The following is an 18675-nucleotide window of genomic DNA, read 5'->3' on the forward strand; positions in this document are numbered from 1 at the left end:
AATGAAACATCTCATTATATAATATATAAGTTTAAAAGAATTATAAGGATCTAGAATATATTCATAAACTTATATATTACTTAAAAATATTATAAAGAAATAGAATTAGAAAATATAAAGGTGATATATATGAATTTAAAAAAAAAAAAAAATTTACAATATTTTTCATATTATTTGAATTAATAAGATATACTAATAGTTATAAAATATGAAAATGATACAGAAAATAATATTTGAAAAGATTAAATTTAACATTGGGGAAAAAAAAAAAAAAAAAGGCAAAATGTTTAAATATTATATGGATTGTTAATGTTATTTAGTAATATATGATATATTTGTGACTTATATCTGAATCTTAACAGGAAATGGACTTTTGTGGAGTGTTTTGATACCTGACCTAAGATGCGTGTTGCCAAGCATACACAGATAATATTGGGGGGGAAGGGAGGGGAGGGAGGGAAGAGGGGAAGAAAGAGAATGGGGAAAATATATTATTACAATGTGTGGATATCTGAAAATAATAATCATATGATTTCATGTCAAATTTTAATTACAAAAGTAAATGGATATTAAAATTTTTTCAATTAATGTCAATGGCTTAAATCATCCTATAAAAAGAAAAAAATTATTAGGTTTTCTCCATAAGCAAAACGCAGATATTTATTTCCTACAAGAGACACACCTTTCGGACACTGAATCTAGGAAGCTAACAGAAGGATGGATATCAAAATGTTTTTATTCACCAGCAATAGGGAAGAAAGCAGGGGTAGCGATAATAATAAATAAGAAATGCAAAGCTGATTTTAAATTAATAAATTCTGACTCTTCAGGAAGATGGATACATATTAAAATGGATCTGGGAAATACAACCCTGGATTTATTTAATCTTTATGCTCCTAATTCGAACCAAATGGAGTTTTTTAATCAAATTCAACAGATATTACTACCACTGGCTACTTCTAACTTAGTAGTAGCTGGAGATTTCAATGCTGTAATGGATCCAATTGTGGACAAGAAACCAAGTAAAATCATAAAATCTTTAGGATTAGATAATTTAATACAATCTTGTAATTTAATAGATATATGGCGTATCCTTCATTTTAATGATCGGGAATATTCTTTTTGTTCTCAGGTCCATAAATCTTTCTCAAGAATTGATTATATTTTTGTAACTAATAACATAGCGCAGCGTGTATCAAAAGCAGTTATAGATCCCATTATAATTTCAGATCATGCTGGTGTGTGGATTAACCTTAAGAATTATAATATTGATCAATTTAATTCAATATGGAGATTTAATAATGATTTATTAGCAGATTCGAAATTCTTAGAAGATCTTAAAGTAAAAATGCAAGAATTCTTTCAACTTAATTCTTCAGATGACATTAATATAGAAATTTTATGGGATGCTTTTAAAGCAACAATGAGAGGAAATATTATTTCTTATTCAGCTTTTATTAAAAAACAACTTAAAAAACAATATGAAGATATGGAAAAACAAATTAAATTATTAGAAAATAAATTAATTAAAAAATGGGAAAACAATACATTACAAGAGTTGTTAAAAGTAAAAGTTAAATATAATGAGATTTCTTCTCAATATGTGAGAAAAGACATTTTCAATAAACAAGTACAATATTATGGCAATTCAAATAAAGCGGGAAAATTATTAGCAAATTTTCTTAAAGCAAAGAAAAGAAAATCTAAGATTATTGCAATAAAAGATATACAAGGTAACACACATACCAGCACAAAAGATATTATAACACAATTTCTTGATTTTTATAAAGAATTATACACTTCTAATTCTTATAAAAATAAAGAACAAGAAGGATTAACATTCTTAAATTCCTTTCTTGGACCTAATATTCCGGATCATATAAAAGGAAGTTTAGAAGATCCTATATCTTTAAAAGAAATAGAAACAGCATTGAAGTTTCTTAGAGTTGGATCCGCTCCAGGTGGAGATGGGTATACTGTTGAATTTTATAAATCATTTCAAAATATCATTTTACCACATCTGTTAAATTTATATCAATATCAAATAAAGAATGAAAATATTTCAGGTACTATGGCAGAATCGATAATTATAGTCTTACCAAAACCAAACAAAGATCCTACTCTGGTTTCAAATTACAGGCCTATTTCGTTATTAAATGTGGATAATAAATTAATGGCTAAAGTATTAGCACTTAGATTGGCAAAAGCTCTTCCTTTCATTATAGATGTACATCAAACAGGATTTATTGCTAAAAGACATTCATCAAATAATACTAGACTAGCATTCCACTCATTAAATTTAGCAAAAAATATAAATGATCCAGCTTTTCTAATATCTTTAGATGCAGAAAAAGCTTTTGATAGAGTGGAATGGAATTTTATGTATCAAGCTTTACAATGGTTTGGTATAGGCTCCGGTTTTATTAAAATGATCCAGACATTGTATAGCTCTCCTGGTGCAAGATTATATATTAATAATAATTTATCAACTAGATTTAATTTGCATAGGGGAGTTAGACAAGGATGCCCTTTGTCTCCATTACTTTTTGATATTGTCTTAGAACCTTTATTAATTGCAATAAATAAGACTAAGGAGATAAAGGGAATCACGTTTTCCAACTGGGAATTTAAACTTTCTGCATATGCAGATGATATTTTATTATATTTAAGAGAACCGGATACTACTATTCCATGTATACTTAATTTATTAGAGAAATTCGGCACTTTTTCTGGATATAAAATTAATTGGAGCAAATCTGAAGTCCTCCCAATTAATGTTCATTGTACGAAAGGACTATTTGACCCATATTCATTTATTTGGAAAGAAGATGGAATAAAATACTTAGGAATTATGATCAAAAATACAATAGAAGACACAGTCAAAGAGAATGAAAAACTTTTATTGAAAAAAATAACAGAAATGTGTGAGCAATGGAATCCATTACATCTTTCTTGGTGGGGAAGAATTCAAACAATTAAAATGATGGTATTGCCTGTGGTTTGTTATCAAATGAGTATGATACCAATATTTTTTCAGGGGTCATTTTATAAAAAACTTAACAATATTCTTACAAAATTTGTTTGGTTTGGGAAAAGACCAAGAATCGCTTTAGTATCATTACAAAGACCAATTGTGGAAGGGGGGGTAAATTTTCCAAATTTTTATAGGTATCATCAAGCCTATATTTTAAGACAGGGTATGTATTGGATCCTCCCAGATCTCATGGAAAATGTACCAGATTGGCTGTATTTAGAATGGCAGCTCCTGTTCCCTTTATATCCAGAACATCTAATTACCATAACAATGCCTAGGAGATATAAAGATAACAGAATCTTTTTAGATACTTGGAAAACATTGAGATACATAAGTAACCTATCACCAGAACCAATAGCTAAATCTCTAAATCAATCAATATGGGTAAACTCCAGGATCAGAATTGGCGGATTTAAAATCGTCTGGAAACAATGGATAAATGCAGGAATAAGAACATTGAATGATGTCATATCAGAAGGTTCCTTGCTTAGTTTTTCACAATTGCAAAATAAATTTGGACTAAATAAAACACAATATTTTAAATGGATGCAATTGAAGCAAGCCATTCAGGTAGGGTTCCCTGAATGGAAAGATCTTAATACCCAATATAGTTTGCAAGTTTTATGTTTCCAGGCGGATTTCTTGGGACACCAAGCCGCAAAATGGTATAAATTAATATATGGATTTCTAAATAAAAAAAAGAAAACTGGACTTAGGGATATTTGGAGCATTGAGATTGGACAGACAATTTCTGCATCTCAATGGCCAAGATTCTGGTCCTGGAGATTAAGATTAACAAAGTCAGCATCTATGAGTCAAACATGGATATTTTTATTACATAGAGTGTTATGGACCCCGACGCGCTTGCAAAAAATAGATAATACTAGATCTAATAGATGCTGGCATTGTAAAATAGAAGTAGGGACATTAGATCATTTAATTTTTTTTTGTCCTTGCATAAAAGCCTATTGGAATTTAATTTGGCCCCAAATTAACATATTACTAGAAAATCATATTGGTCTCTCATATGATACCATATTATTTGGTACTGCAATGAGAACACAAAGTCCAATATCAGCAAACAATAACAAATTGCTTTTAATATTGACAGGAGTTGCCATGCAGCAAATCACACAAAATTGGAAGGATTATACCAAGCTAAATTATACATTCTGGTGGAACTCGGTGTGTCACATATACAAAATGGAGAAAATATTGGCATTACAACAAGGAAATATAAAAAATTTTAAGAAAATATGGGATCCATTGACAAAATATTCTAAAGATCAGATATCTTAACACATTGATAATAATAATATAGGGTTAGGGAGGGAAATATAGAAATTAATATGAGGAAAAATGAAAAAACAAATAACAGGGGAAAGGGATTCAATATATATGATATGATATTGTACATACAACTATAATTATTATAAACTAAATATTATGCTATTTATTTATTGTAAGAATGAAAATTTTATAAATAAAAATTAAAAAAAAAAAAAAAAAAAAAGAATAATTCTTTTATTTCCGCTGGTCCATAGGTGTCAAAAGGTTGAAGAACACTGAAACTATATGAACAGCTTTTAAAGAATTTTCAGATCATCAGAAGTGGCCTATTTTACAAAAGCTAAGAAACCTTATCGCTTAAGGCTCACCAATATCGTCATCAGTCTTCAGATGATTAAGATAGGTGTTCCACAATATTCTGATATTCACAATAATGATTCTGATATAAAAACAGAGCGGAAATTTTTCAAAAATTGTTAAATTATAAGTACTTTCAAAGATCTTTGATTGATGCTAATTATGGAGTGCCATGAGGGATAAAATTTTTTAGCTCATGTGAAATATACACAACCTCTGATGGTCTAAAAATTATTCAAAAGCTATATATGCCTTTTTAAGTTGTTATAGTATATATGGCTGATATGGATTAACATGCTGGTTGATACATAGTTGAGATCATGTTTTACTGCATGTGCTGTGAAAAGGTACTCGGTACAAAAACATTCTGCAACTTTTATTACAAAATAACAACATACAAGGTAGCGAAATCTTTTGCATAATAAACAATTTAAAATCATTTCAATGGAAGATGAAAGCAGATAGCGAGTCAACAATAAATAATTAAATGAAAAGAAATAATATTAGATACAATTGCAGAACAACCAATAGAAAAAACTCAATTAAAAAAGACATTGGGCTTGATGTTTAAAATGATTTAAATGGCCAGGAGAAGCCATTTAAATCACACTTCTGGAACTAACTGGGCATATCCGGCAGCACCTAACCAGATAGTGTAGCTGAAAATGTCCAGGTAGTGCCCAACATAAAACTTGTTATTTTGGATGGGGGAGGGGTGGTGTCAGCACTTGGCCAGTTAAGTACCGATATCCAGGTCTTTACCAGCCAAGATATCTGCTTAAACAGGAACAAATAAATAGCTGTTTAACCTCATAAAGATAAGATTGACATGTTCTCACCAGCTCCATATACCTGGAAATTGAATGCCAGAACCCAGACATGGCCCCGCATTGAATTTCCAGATATAATGCCACCAGTGGTTAGCAAAACGTTGATTGCTGGCGACTGAATATCAGACCCAGTATGGTTCTGGACCAATAGTTCACCTAATAAAACAGTGACCTTGGATATCATATGCCTGTGATAACAGATAATCACATTTTAAATTCTCTCATTATCTATCTTTCAGATCTATTCTGGCAAGCAGGTCTTTATTAAAGGCCCAGCAGCGTGTTTCCCCTTTTCACAAGGGTGCGACAAATTGCATCAAGACACTGCTTGAAACAAGATGCCATAGTCTTAGCTCTGGAGTAGAAATCAGAAGTCTGAAAATGCCATGGTAATCAATGTATATCAGAGGCATGAGGAAAAGGAAAGAAAGAACTGCTGTGGACTTGCAAGCAGACAAACAAAAAGGTTAAAAGTATGAAGGAAGTTATCCTGCCACTGAATCGAGCAATGGTGCGCCCACATCTGGAATACTGCGTCCGATACTGGTCGCCATACCTCAAGAAGGACATGGCAATACTCGAGAGGGTCCAGAGGAGAGCAACGAGGATGATAAAGGGTATGGAGAACCTTTCATATGCCGAACGGTTAGACAGGCTGGGGCTCTTTACCCTGGAAAAGCGGAAACTGAGAGGGGACATGATAGAGACTTATAAAATCATGAAAGGCATAGAGAAGGTGAAGAGGGACAGATTCTTTAGACTAGCAGGGACAACTAAATTAAGAGGTCATTCAGAAAAACTGAGAGGAGACAGATTCATAACGAATGCAAGGAAGTTCTTCTTCACTCAACGGGTGGTAGACACCTGGAACGCACTTCCCGGAGAGGTGATAAGACAGAGTACAATTCTGGGGTTCAAAAAGGGACTGGATGACTTCCTGGAAGCGAAGGGGATAACAAGGTACAGATAGAGGTTTACCTTACAGGACATTGAGCAAATAGGGTATGGACATTTTAGGTTAGGTAGGGAAAACTTTCAGGTCATGGACCTGGAGGGCCGCCGCGGGAGCGGACTGCCGGGCACGATGGACTCCTGGTCTGACCCAGCAGAAGCAATGCTTATGTTCTTATGAACCTGCAACATGAAATGTTGAATAATCAAAAACCAAGATAGCTGTGAAAAAGCAAAACATAATACCACAAGTTTTGTAATCTGAAACATTCTTCCTATGAGGGTCAGTTACAGCACTGACATCACCCTTGTATAAGCAAAAATGGGAGTTATTAGAAGACAGAGGTTACCTGTTTCAAAGCTTTCAGAATGATTGGCTTGGAGCACTAGGCCCCTGGCACACAGTATGTCTCTCTTTATGCGCCACCCCAGGGCAGCTGTCTTTAGGCGGCAGATATCCCAGTGCCATGTGCTTGCTTCTAAGACAGGCTTCAAATCCACAACTTGGAGGGCTCCACTGAGTACATTCAGTTGTATCAAACACTGCACCACCATCTCATCCTGCATACAGAGAACATAACAAAATTTAATTGCAGCACCCAGGTAAAAAAAAAAAAAAAGGAGGAACAGATGCATTGTTACCTTCTCAACTAAAAGAAATATGAACAGAAAAGGAAGATCAAAATAAACCATTTAGAGAAAAACTAAAACAATTCTACAGGGATTTCTCAAAGAAGTTAACTACCATGCAAACACCACCAATTACAGCTAATAAAGAATCATTCTGGAGAGTTTTATGCAAGGACACTGTTGAATACAGCTGAGAAGCAGAGTGAATAAATGTGGATAAAGGTAAGCTGGTCAATACTGTGCATTTGGATTTTTAAAGGGCATTTCACAAATTACTTCATGAAAGACTTCTGAGGAAATTAGAAAGTCATGGGATAGGAGTTAAGGAGAAATTAGGTCATACCTGCTAATTTTCTTTCTTTCTTTTTGTCCCCCCCACAAAACCGGCACAGATGGATGGATTTATGCTCCTCTACCAGCAGGTGTAGACTGCAAACACACTGAATTTTATCAGCAGTACAAGTGGGCTGTGCAGTCCCTCTTAGAATCAGTTGACGAATAGTCAAGCAGGAACTCTATTAACTGATCTACTGTAAGAAAAGGAACTCAAGGAAATTTTTTTGTAAACTGGAACCCAACTGTTGGAAAAAGGATTGGAAGAGGCAACATACACTCCCCATGCAAAAGTAAAAAGACAAAAAAAAAAAAAAGCGACATTTAACAATGCCGCAGAAAAAAACAACTTCATATCCGCAAGAAAAAAACCCACTGGGTGGGTTCTAAGCTGGTTTGGAGGGACTAAAAGAAACAAACAAGTAGGACTTAATTTCTCCTTCTTTAGTGTTCTTCTAGACCGGGGGTCGGCAACCTGCGGCTCCAGAGCCGCATGCGGCTCTTTTCCACCTTTGCTGCGGCTCCGGTAGTGTGTCACGCAGGCATGCAGTTACAAGTCCGGCATCGCGGCGGGAAATAGCCATGCTCAGCATGGCTATTTCCCGCCGCGACGCTGGACTTGTAAGGTGCACGCTGAAAAAGAAATCATCCTGGCCGGGGTCGGTGTCATGCTCCGGAGATCTACAGCCTTCCTATCTCCCTCTCCCATCTACCTGCTTCCGGCCACATCCCCTGCTCTGCGGCTCTCTTCGGCAACTCAGCAGCAGCGATCGACACAAGCTTCTGACGTCGGGGCCTACCCTCTGCGAGTCCCGCTTGTTTCAACTTCATTTTTCCACAAAGGCGGGACTCGTAGAGGGAAGGCCTCGATGTCGGCAGCTTGTCTTGATCACTGCTGCTGACAAGTTGCTGAAGAGAGCCGCGGAGCAGGGGGGTTTTGCCAGGTGCAGGTAGAAGGGAGAGGGCCAGATGCAGGACTCGTGGGTTAGGGAGCAGAAGAGAGAGAGAAAGAGAGAGGGGAGGGAAACAAAAGGAAATATTTCATACTGGGCTGGGCCGGAGTGGAGGGAGGGTGGAAAGATTCTAGCTACAGGGTGCAGTAACAAAGGAAAAGGGGGGAAAGCTGAAAATGGAGATAGTGACACAAAGAAGAGAAAGGGTAAGCAGGACCTACTGAATAAGGATAGAGATACAGAGGAGACATGAAGAGGAGGTGAAATAGAGACATAGAAGTAATGCTGAAAAAGTGTGTGGGGGGAGATAAAAACATTGAAAGGGCAAATGGTGAACATGGCGTAAAGATAAGGACAGAGACAAATGAAGATTCTGAAAAAGTGGTGAGATAGGGATATAGGTGAGATGGACACAAAGAAGGGTGATGCTGGAAAATAGGTGGAATGGTAATTCTGACAGACACAGAAGGGAAATGCTGGATCAAGGAGAGATGGGGCTCAGGCTGGATGGAATGAGGAGAAATGCCTTGTTGGCCCGGAACTTCCTCTCCTACGTCAGAATTGACGTCAGGGAGCGGAATGCTGGTCAGCGTAACACTTCTGCAGGGAAAGCTTGGGACGGTGGTGGCTTGGGGGCTGTTCCCCGATTGCGGTGGCAGCAAACTGAGTGGCTTGGGGGACGGCACGGAGACAGAAAGAAGGGGGAACAGGGAGACAGAAAGAAAAAGTTGGGGGAGAGAATGAGGTCTGGAGGAGAGGAAACATACAGGAGGCTGAAAGAAAGGAAGAAAGATTGGATGCACAGTCAGAAGAAGAAAGTGCAACCAGAGACTCATGAAATCACCAAATAGCAAAGGTAGGAAAAATGATTTTATTTTCAATTTAGTGATCCTGTATATAGCATTAAGATAAGAAACAATATATGCAGTGTTAGATTTGTTTTATAATGGTTTTGCGGCTCCAAGTTTTTTTTTTCTTTTCGAAAACGGGTCCAAGTGGCTCTTTATGTCTTAAAGGTTGCAGACCCCTGTTCTAGACCAACATGTGGATGGGATATACCAAAGCAGTACCCCCATCACGGGTGGGAACCCTGAAGAGCTGCCACAAGAACATGCTCGCCAAAACCAGCATCCCAATGTGCCTGGATGTTAACCCGGTAGTGACACACAAAGGAATGTAGAGAAGACCAGACTGCCATCCTGCAAATATTGCCGCCCTACAAATATCCACTAGGGGCACAAGAGAACTCTCTGCCCAGGATGCTGCCTGACCTCTCATTGAATGTGCTTTAAGAAAATCAGGAACTGATTTCTTCTGAAGATGATATGCTGAAGCAATAGCTTCCTTAACCCAATGTAAAATGGAAGCTTTAAAAGCATCTCCTCCCTTATGAATGTCCGCTAATAAAACAAAAAGACGATCCAACTTATCAAGCTTTCACATAGGCTCAGAGAACTCTGCGGATATCCAGAAACAAACTGGCACAATTGGGTAAACCTCTCTGAGTCTACATACTGCTCTCTTGCCCCTCTATCTACTAAAACAGTCTCCTACTTCCGTAAGGCCCCCTGGTATCTTCCGTACCACAGAGAACTGAAACAGAAATGCCGAGCACTGGAGCGTAAACGGAAAAAAATCTAAATCCCCCGCAGATAGACAGTCCTGGAGGGACAGTATCAAGTTCTACAATACAGTATTAGAAAAAGCGAGGAAGAATTTCTATGGTGACAAAATCATCAGATTCAATCACCAGAGCAGCACATTGTTTAACATGTGTCGCTCCTTAACCTCTCAAAATTACTCCTCTATTCTCTCCTCCTCCTTTCCAGCAGCGGACAACCTAGCAAAATTCTTCAACGAAAAGGTTGCTACTATAAGAAGCTCTTTTCCATCAGTAGTCACTTACAATTCTCTGGTGCCCAGTGACACTAACCCTATCCCAGTAGATAGATCCTGGACAATCTTTGAGCATGTATCCGAAGCCCAGATCTCTAAACTGTGCCACAAATTAAGATCCTGCAAATGTGCTCTGGACCCGTTCCCTTCCCACCTTAACAAGAAAATTCCCGCGCAGGCTATTTCATCTCTCACCAGACTTATCAACTCAGCCTTACTATCTTGCCTATTTTCCGTACAAATGGGACACATTGCCCTGACCCCACTACTGAAAAAAGCTGATCTAGACCCATCCTCCTCTTCCAGCTATCGTCCTATAGCAATATTCCTCTCCTGACCAAAATGTTCGAGGCTATTATATCCAATCAGCTCTCATCTTACTTAGAGAGATTCTCCATTCTATTACCTTGCCAATATGGCTTCAGACCCAATTTCAGCACTGAATTCCTGCTGGCCTCTTTAATCTCAAAGATTCAACAACTTCAATCTCATAATAAGTTTGCTATCCTACTACAATTCGATCTATCTGCGGCCTTTGATGTTGTCCACCACAATATCCTAATTTACCAACTTTCTGATATAGGCATTGAATCCACAATCTTAGACTGGTTCTCAAAATTTTTACAATCCCGCTCTTACACTGTTAACATGAATGGAACCATGTCTTCTCCTTGGAGACCGCTATGTGGTGTTCCCCAGAGATCACCCAATCCCCTATTCTTTTCAACATTTAGATGTCTTCTTTGAAATTCTTCCATCTATCTCCCTTTGAAACTCTATTTTCATATGCAGATGACATCTTTGTCCTTCTTGAGATAGATTCGAATCTCATTAACCTCATCAAAAATATAACAGCTTGCATAACAAAACTCCAATCCTGGGCCCTCTCTGGACAAATGAAGCTGAATGAGTCCAAAACAAAACTATGCTGGCTTGGCCCAAAATTAGATCAGTTACCCACACTCATTCCACTACCTTCTGGTCCCACACTGCAGATCGAATTCTCAAGCAAAGTTTTGGGCATCATTATTGACTCTACACTTTCCTTTAATGATCATCTCAACTCTCTGGTAAAAAAATGTTTTTTTAGTCTTCACATGTTGAGGAAAGTGAGATCCTGCTTCCGCCAACAACATTTTTTTTTTTTCCATTATTTTTTATTTTCAAATTTTACATAAAGTGTACAAAATATTAAAATACAATTGATAAATACATAGTATCACTTTTATATCTAATACATTATATATCTAAGTTTGATTTTCCCCCTCCCCCTCCCCCCACCCTTTTATTACTTTAATATATAATATTTTTAATTTTCAAATTTTATATAAAATGTACAACATGTTAAAATACAATTGATGAATATTCAATAACATTTTTATATCTAATACAATATATTCTAAATAAATTTATCCCCTCTCCCTCCCCCCACCCTTCTATTACTTTTCATTCATATATTTCATATTGTATAATATATTATAACATATTATGTAGAAATTATTTTCTTTACCCTCCCTTTATGTGTGTCATGAAAAAGATCTCTAAAAGAAGAGAAGAAGAAAAATCCTACTATTTATTCATTACAGTATTTTACCAATGGCCCCCATATTTTTGTAAATTTAGTATATGTCCCCCTTTGTATTGCTATTGTTCTTTCCATTTTGAATATATGACATATTGTATTCCACCAAAATGTATAATTTAGGTTGTTGTAATTCTTCCAGTTATTAGTTATATGTTGAATGGCAACCCCTGTCATAATTAATAAAAGCTTGTTATTTTCTGGTGAAATTTGACTTTTTTTCCTCATCATCATTCCAAATAATATTGTGTCATATGATATTGCAATATGATTTTCCATCAATTTATTAATTTGTGGCCAAATTGAATTCCAAAAAGTTTTAATATAGGGACAATGATATAATAAATGATCTAATGTCCCTGGTTCTAGATTACAGTGCCAGCATTTATTGGACTTAGAACTATCTAATTTTTGCAAACGTGTAGGGGTCCAAAAAGCTCTATGTAATAAAAAGAACCAAGTTTGTCTCATAGATGCTGACACTGTACATCCCATTCTCCAAGACCAAATTAATGGCCATTGAGATGCATTAATCTGATGTCCAATCTCAATGCTCCAAATGTCTCTTAGACCATTTTTTGGTTTTTTATTCAAATATCCAGATATTAATTTATACCATAATGCGGCTTGATGTCCTAGGAAGTCTGCTTGAAAACATAAGAACTTTAAACTATATTGATTATTTAATGTTTTCCATTCAGGGAACCCAACCTGAATGGCCTGCTTCAATTGCAACCATTTAAAACTTTGTGTTTTATTAAGACCAAATCTATGTTGCAATTGTGAAAAATCCAGCAGTTTACCTTCTGAAATAACATCGTCTAGAGATCTAATGCCTGCAATAATCCAGTTCTTCCAAAGGATTTGAGCTCCGCCAATTTTGATCTTGGAGTTTATCCATAGAGATTGATTAGTTGATTTGTTTATTGGGATAGGTGTTAATTTATCAATAAATCTTAGCGTTTTCCAAGTATCCATTAATATTTTATTTTCTCTGTATCTTCTAGGTATGTTAATACTTGGCAGATGAACTAAATTTAGGGGAAACATAAGGCGCCATTCCAAATATAACCAATCCGGTGCATTATCCATAAGTTCTGGGAGGATCCAATACATACCCTGACGTAGAATATAGGCTTGATGGTACCTATAGAAATTTGGAAAATTTACCCCTCCCTCCTTAATTGATTTTTGCAAAGTTACTAAAGCTATTCTAGTTGTTTTACCAAGCCAAAGAAATTTTGTTAAAATGCTATTAAACAACATTTTGCTGTCCTTGTACTATCAATCATTCTTTCCAGACTGGACTATATTGTAATTCCATCTATCTAAAATCTATTGTAATTCCATCTATCTAAAATCTTTAGCAGATCCAGAAGACTGCGGCTAGGTTGATCTTCGCAAAAAGCAAAATTCGATCATGTTTCCCCGCTTCTGTCAAAACTTCACTGGCTTCCGGTGATTTCTAGGATTCACTTTAAATGTACCTGCCTAATTTTCAAGATCCTACATGGCATTTTTCTTCCCCTAATCCCACTATCCTGGAATTCTTCGAGACCTGACACTACCAGATCCGCCCACATACTCAAACTATCTTTACCCTCATTAAAAGGCGTCATGTATGCAGGTAAATTAGGGATATCCCTTTTCTTCAAATTCACTGAGCTTTGGAATAACCTCCCTACCCCGCTGCGGAACCTAAGCTCATTCCAATTATTCCGAAAGCATCTGAAAACCTGGCTTTTCTCCAAAATGTAAAGCTAGCTATCCTCTTCAAAACCTCTAATTTCTTATTATGTCCTTCCCTCATTTATTGAATTACCTGTAAACCGTGTGAAGCTCTATCTTTATGGAGATGATGCGGTATACAAACTTAAGGTTTAGTTTAGTTTAGCCAACTTGTATAACTGCTTCTGTTCGAAAGAACCCCCCTCTCCCCCAAGAGCCAAAGGGAAACCATCTGATTCACATGAAAAGGGGTAGCAACTTTCGGGAGAAAGGATGAAACAGGCCGTAGAACAATATGCTCCATAGAAAACTCCAAGAAGGGAACCCGAGAAAGCCTGCAACGCCGACACACATCTGGCTAAAGTAATGGCCAGAAGAAAAACTGCCTTCAAGGTAAGGTCTCTCAAAGTGCAGGAACTCAGAGGCTCAAAAGGAGGACAAACCAGCACCAAAAGGACCAGACTGAGATCCCAGGTCGGAATCAAAGGACGCAGCAACTTTGCTGCTCTCAAAATAAGGGATCACATCAGAATGAGAAGCAACCACCATCCAACGCACCAGGCCTCTAAAGGACAACAAGGTTACCATCTGGGCCCGCAAAGAGGATTAGGCAAGGCCATTCTGCAAAAAACCAGGATATGAGGCAGCCACAGACATGCTAAAGAGGAACCATTGCCCAAACAAAACACAAGTCCTCAAAGAGACACCAGGTGCGCACATACAAATGGGAAGTCAAGAACCTCTGAGAACCTAAAAGAGTAGAGACCACCCATCTGAATAACCTTTCTTCCTTAAATGCTCCCTCTCAAAAACCAAGCCATAAGACAAAAGGAACCCAGATCAAACATGGAAATGGCACCCTGAGTTAGAAAGATGTCCTACAGGGGCAGAGGAAGGGGCTCCACAACAAGGAGACTAACCAGATCCCTGTACCACAAGCACCTCAGCCAATCTGGAATCACCAGAATCACGTGGCCTGCATGATGCACAATGCGAAGAACTCTGCCCAACAGAGACCACGGAGGAAAGACTTACAGCAGCCCATCTGTCAGCCAACACTGTACCAGAGCATCTAGTCCCTTGGCCTGACAATCTCTGCGCCTTTGAGTTGAAATGCGTGGCCACGAGAGCCATCATCAGCCGACCCCATGACTGAACTATCAGATCGAAGGCCTCCATCCCCAGACACTACTCACCGGGATCCAGCACATGACGACTTAGGAAATCCACCTGGATATTGCCACTTCTGCATTTAATAGCAAATGACTGAGGACAGAGGCACAAATGGGAATGTCCCAAGCATCAAAGGGGGGGAAGGGAAGGGAGATTATCAACAGAAGTGTGCATTGATGGGTACCCCAGATCAATTGCAGCAGTGTGGAAAAGAGGCAACAGTAACACACTTAGACTATGGCCATTCTTTGCTCACCAGTGTCAGTGTTATAAGGCTTGTGAACAAAGTTACCCCGTTGTTAGAAAACATAACTGGCTTCCTATCAAGAAGAGGATCCAGTTTAAGATCCTATTGTTTATAATTCTGTTTACCTACCGTATTTTTCACTCCATAAGACACACCCTAGATTTAGAGGAGGAAAAACCAAGAAAAAAATATTCTGAACCAAATTGTGCCTCTGAACCCAGCCCCCTAGAAAAATAGACAAATATACTACAGCAGACAGATTTTGATCACTAAATTGAAATCCTACCTTTGTTGTCTGGTGATTTCTGGTTGCACTAGATAGTTCTTTCTTTCTTGCCTTCCTCAGGTCCAACAATTGTCTCTTTTTATTCCCTCCCTCCCTCCCAACTAAGGTCCCGAGTTCTTGCCCCCTCTCCCTCACTGCCTTCCAGCCTTTGTCCTTCTTCTCTCCTGCACTGAAGGCTGCCTACCTTTCTCCCTTCCTCTCGCACTGAAGTCTGCCTCCCTCCCACACTAAAGCCTACCTGCCTTCCTCCCTGCCGATTTCTCCATCCTCGTTGCCACTCGCCCACTGCTGCCACAACGCCACAAAGGGAAGGGCCGGCAGCATGCAATCAGGCCCACAAGCCTTCCCCCTTCTCTCCTTCAGTCAGAACTGACGCCAGGGCAAGACTTGTGGGCACGATTACATGCCTTTCTCTTGCTTTTCTGTGGCAGCGAGCACCACCAGCAGCGGCAGGAGGCGTGATGAGCAGCAGCGGAATGCCGGGAGGGGGGGGGAGAGAGGTGTATTTGCTCCATAAGATGCATCCCCTTTTCGGGGGTGGAAAAAGTGTATCTTATGGAGCAAAAAATACAGTAATTACTTTGCTTACTCCCTGCTCATCATGTGCTTCTAGGTTGTCTGATTGAGAACTTTGCTGCAGGCTCCTGGTAAAACTGCATTAGCTTTCAAATACTAATTTTATAGAATTCTTTTTCTAATAATTCGATGACTATTGGCTTGATAAACAGAAAACTACAAAGTTAAAGCCTGGATATTTACAAAACTCTTTGGGTCATGAAAGATTTTAAGTGCACAGTGTTTTTCTTATTGTTTTATAGGTATCTGACCAATAACTTGTGATTTCATGTATCCCATTCTTCCTTGCACATTATAAAACTGACATGTAATGAAACTTGAAATTCACAGCAACCTAGACACACACACGTTTCTCCTGTTTTTGAACACCATCTTGATGTTTGTGTCAAAGGCAGTTGGTATATTGTGCAATTAAACCATAAGCCATAGCAGCGTCAGGTCATCAAAGTGGTTTGCTACAATCACACAAAAGGCACATTCTGTATAAGAAATTAAGGCACATGTAGGGTTCTCAAAGAAAACAGAAAAGGCAACCAGGTGGTACTCAATATCTTTATTCTATGAAGACTTAACATGTATGTGTTTCGGCCCAAAGGCCTGCCTCAGGAGTCTATAAAATGATTTAAAAAACAAGCATAGCATAAAACCATGCATGAAAGCAGTTGCAGCTTGAGGATATTGCCATTGGCTGCAAAGCTTGGAAATTTGGGGTTGCAAGTCTGGAGGAAGATGTCCATTTCCTTCTTATGCCTGTCTCCAATGTATTGATTTTTCCTTTAAAGCTTTCTTAACTTTTTCTTTTCTTTTTTGCCTCTGTCCACTCAAATCTTGCCTTCTTTCTCACCCTTCTTCTTTTTAAATGTTCAGCTTCCTCTTAATTCTCCATCTTCTCTCAGTTCCTAACTCTCCCATTTCCCAACTCACTCCTTTCCCAGCCTCCTATTTCCTGCTGTCTACTCTCCATTACCACATTTCTACCACTGTACTCACTGCTCCGTCACTCATCTTGTCATCTCCCTTTAGACCTCATCCATCTGGCTCACCACTTTAAGAATCCCCCTCCATCTCTCCTCTGGTCAGGCTATATTTCCCTGTCCTTTTCTTTCCATCTCCTAGCATCTTCTTATCCCAGCTCTCTTTCCTCCTATGATTCCATCTCTGTTCCTCTATCCCCATGGTCCAACATTTTGCTCCTTCTCTTTTCTGTTTTTCTTCTTCCCCCCCTTGATGCTGAACAATGAAATGGAGGGGGAAAAAAGAGAGATGCTGCATGTCTCTGCCTTCCATCCACAGACCTAATATTTCTCCCTCCCTCCCTTCCATCCCCAAATCCAACTTCTCTCCCTTTCTCTTTCCAACTGCCCCATCCCATCTCTCCCCCTGCCTGCCTGCCTTCCCCAGGTCCACCATTTCTCCCTTTTTCTTCTCAACAGTTCTCCCTTCAAGTATCTCTTTCCCTCTTCCTCCACACCACACCAGGTCCAACTTTTCTCCCTTCAGACTATTGCCCATCATCTCTCTGTCATCTGTTTCCGGCCCTATAAGCTCTCTCCCCACATCCAATCTAGCACTTCTTTTAATACCCTCCCCCTCTGTACTTGAAAAAAAAGTCCAGTAGCTTCCTCGGCCCAGTATGTTCTTCCCCTTCTCTCTCCCCAATTGCACCATCTCTTTCCCTCTCTCAGACACCCAGTTCTCCCTTTCTATTATCTCCTTCACCTCTGCATCTCTTTCCTTCACTCCCCTCCATTCTTCCATCTTATGGCTCATGCTCCCCTCTATCTTTCCCTTCATTCTGTCTCCTTCACTACTGCCCCCAGCCCTCTCTGCCTTCTCCTGAAGGGCTACTGGTGTCTGTAACTCCCAGTTCCTAAGGCCGTTGATGTTTTTTTATTTTTTTTTGGGGGGGGGGTTCTAATTCTTTATTTAAACACAGATAGGAAACAAGAAAAACACAAGGATCCCAATCTCCTGAAAAGTAACAACCAAACAACAATGTGTTGAACATTTTTAAGAGAACAAAACAGAACCCCCCCTTCCCCACCCCCGAGAGACAGCTCAATGACCACCTCCCCGGTACCTTCCCCAACCACCTAGAAGACCAAGTGGAGCCCCCAACTCCCTGAATCCAAGCCACAGCCCAACCACCCAGGAATCCAATCACTGCCCCCCTCCCCCCATCACCCCTCAGTTCTAGCACAATCCATTGCCTCCACTGCGAGAAAGTCTATAACACTCACAGACCCAGCCCAATTTCTCTCTCATCATCGTTGAGCTCTTCCAATGAAGGGCTATCACCATCCAGGCAGCCGTGAAGGCCAAACAGGCCAACCTATCCTGCGTGTCCTCTACCCCCCCAGGCAGCACCCCCAACAATGTTCGAATGTGTTTACCGTCTTTCCGGGTGCCTCGGAGATGCGGTGTTTTCTATCTTGCCGGCGCCCTCCTCCACCTTCCTGCAGCGCTCACTTAAAGCCACGGCAGCAGCTTCCATGCGCCTCCTGCGGCTGATCTTGAAGCGTTCCCTCTGACGTCGTGACGTCAGAGGGAACACTTCTGGGTCAGCCGCAAGAGGCACATAGGATCTGCTGCCCGCGGCTTTCAGCGAACGATGCAGAAGATGGAGGAGGGTGCCGGCAAGACAGAAAACACCATATCACCCTCGAGAGTGAGCAGGGCCGCACAAAATACTTCTTGGGGCCGCATGCGGCCCATGGGCCGCGGATTGGACACCCCTGATCTACAGTGAAAGGATCAATATGAATTTCATCTTTTGTTTTTACCATTTACAGTGAAATGGATTAATTAT

General features: G+C 39.1%; 1 protein-coding gene across 2 annotated transcripts in view; it reads right to left on the bottom strand.

Annotated features, from left to right (window-relative positions):
* Positions 1-18675, bottom strand: part of MDN1 (midasin AAA ATPase 1) — a 943760-nt gene that overhangs the window by 343390 nt on the left and 581695 nt on the right. For both annotated transcript variants that reach the window (XM_033936734.1, XM_033936735.1), the window contains exon 56: positions 6813-7023. In XM_033936734.1, the coding sequence (XP_033792625.1) occupies positions 6813-7023 (211 nt within the window). The remainder of the gene's footprint in view (positions 1-6812; positions 7024-18675) is intronic.

The sequence above is a fragment of the Geotrypetes seraphini genome, chromosome 3 (assembly GCF_902459505.1).
Source record: "Geotrypetes seraphini chromosome 3, aGeoSer1.1, whole genome shotgun sequence".
Taxonomy (NCBI): domain Eukaryota; kingdom Metazoa; phylum Chordata; class Amphibia; order Gymnophiona; family Dermophiidae; genus Geotrypetes; species Geotrypetes seraphini.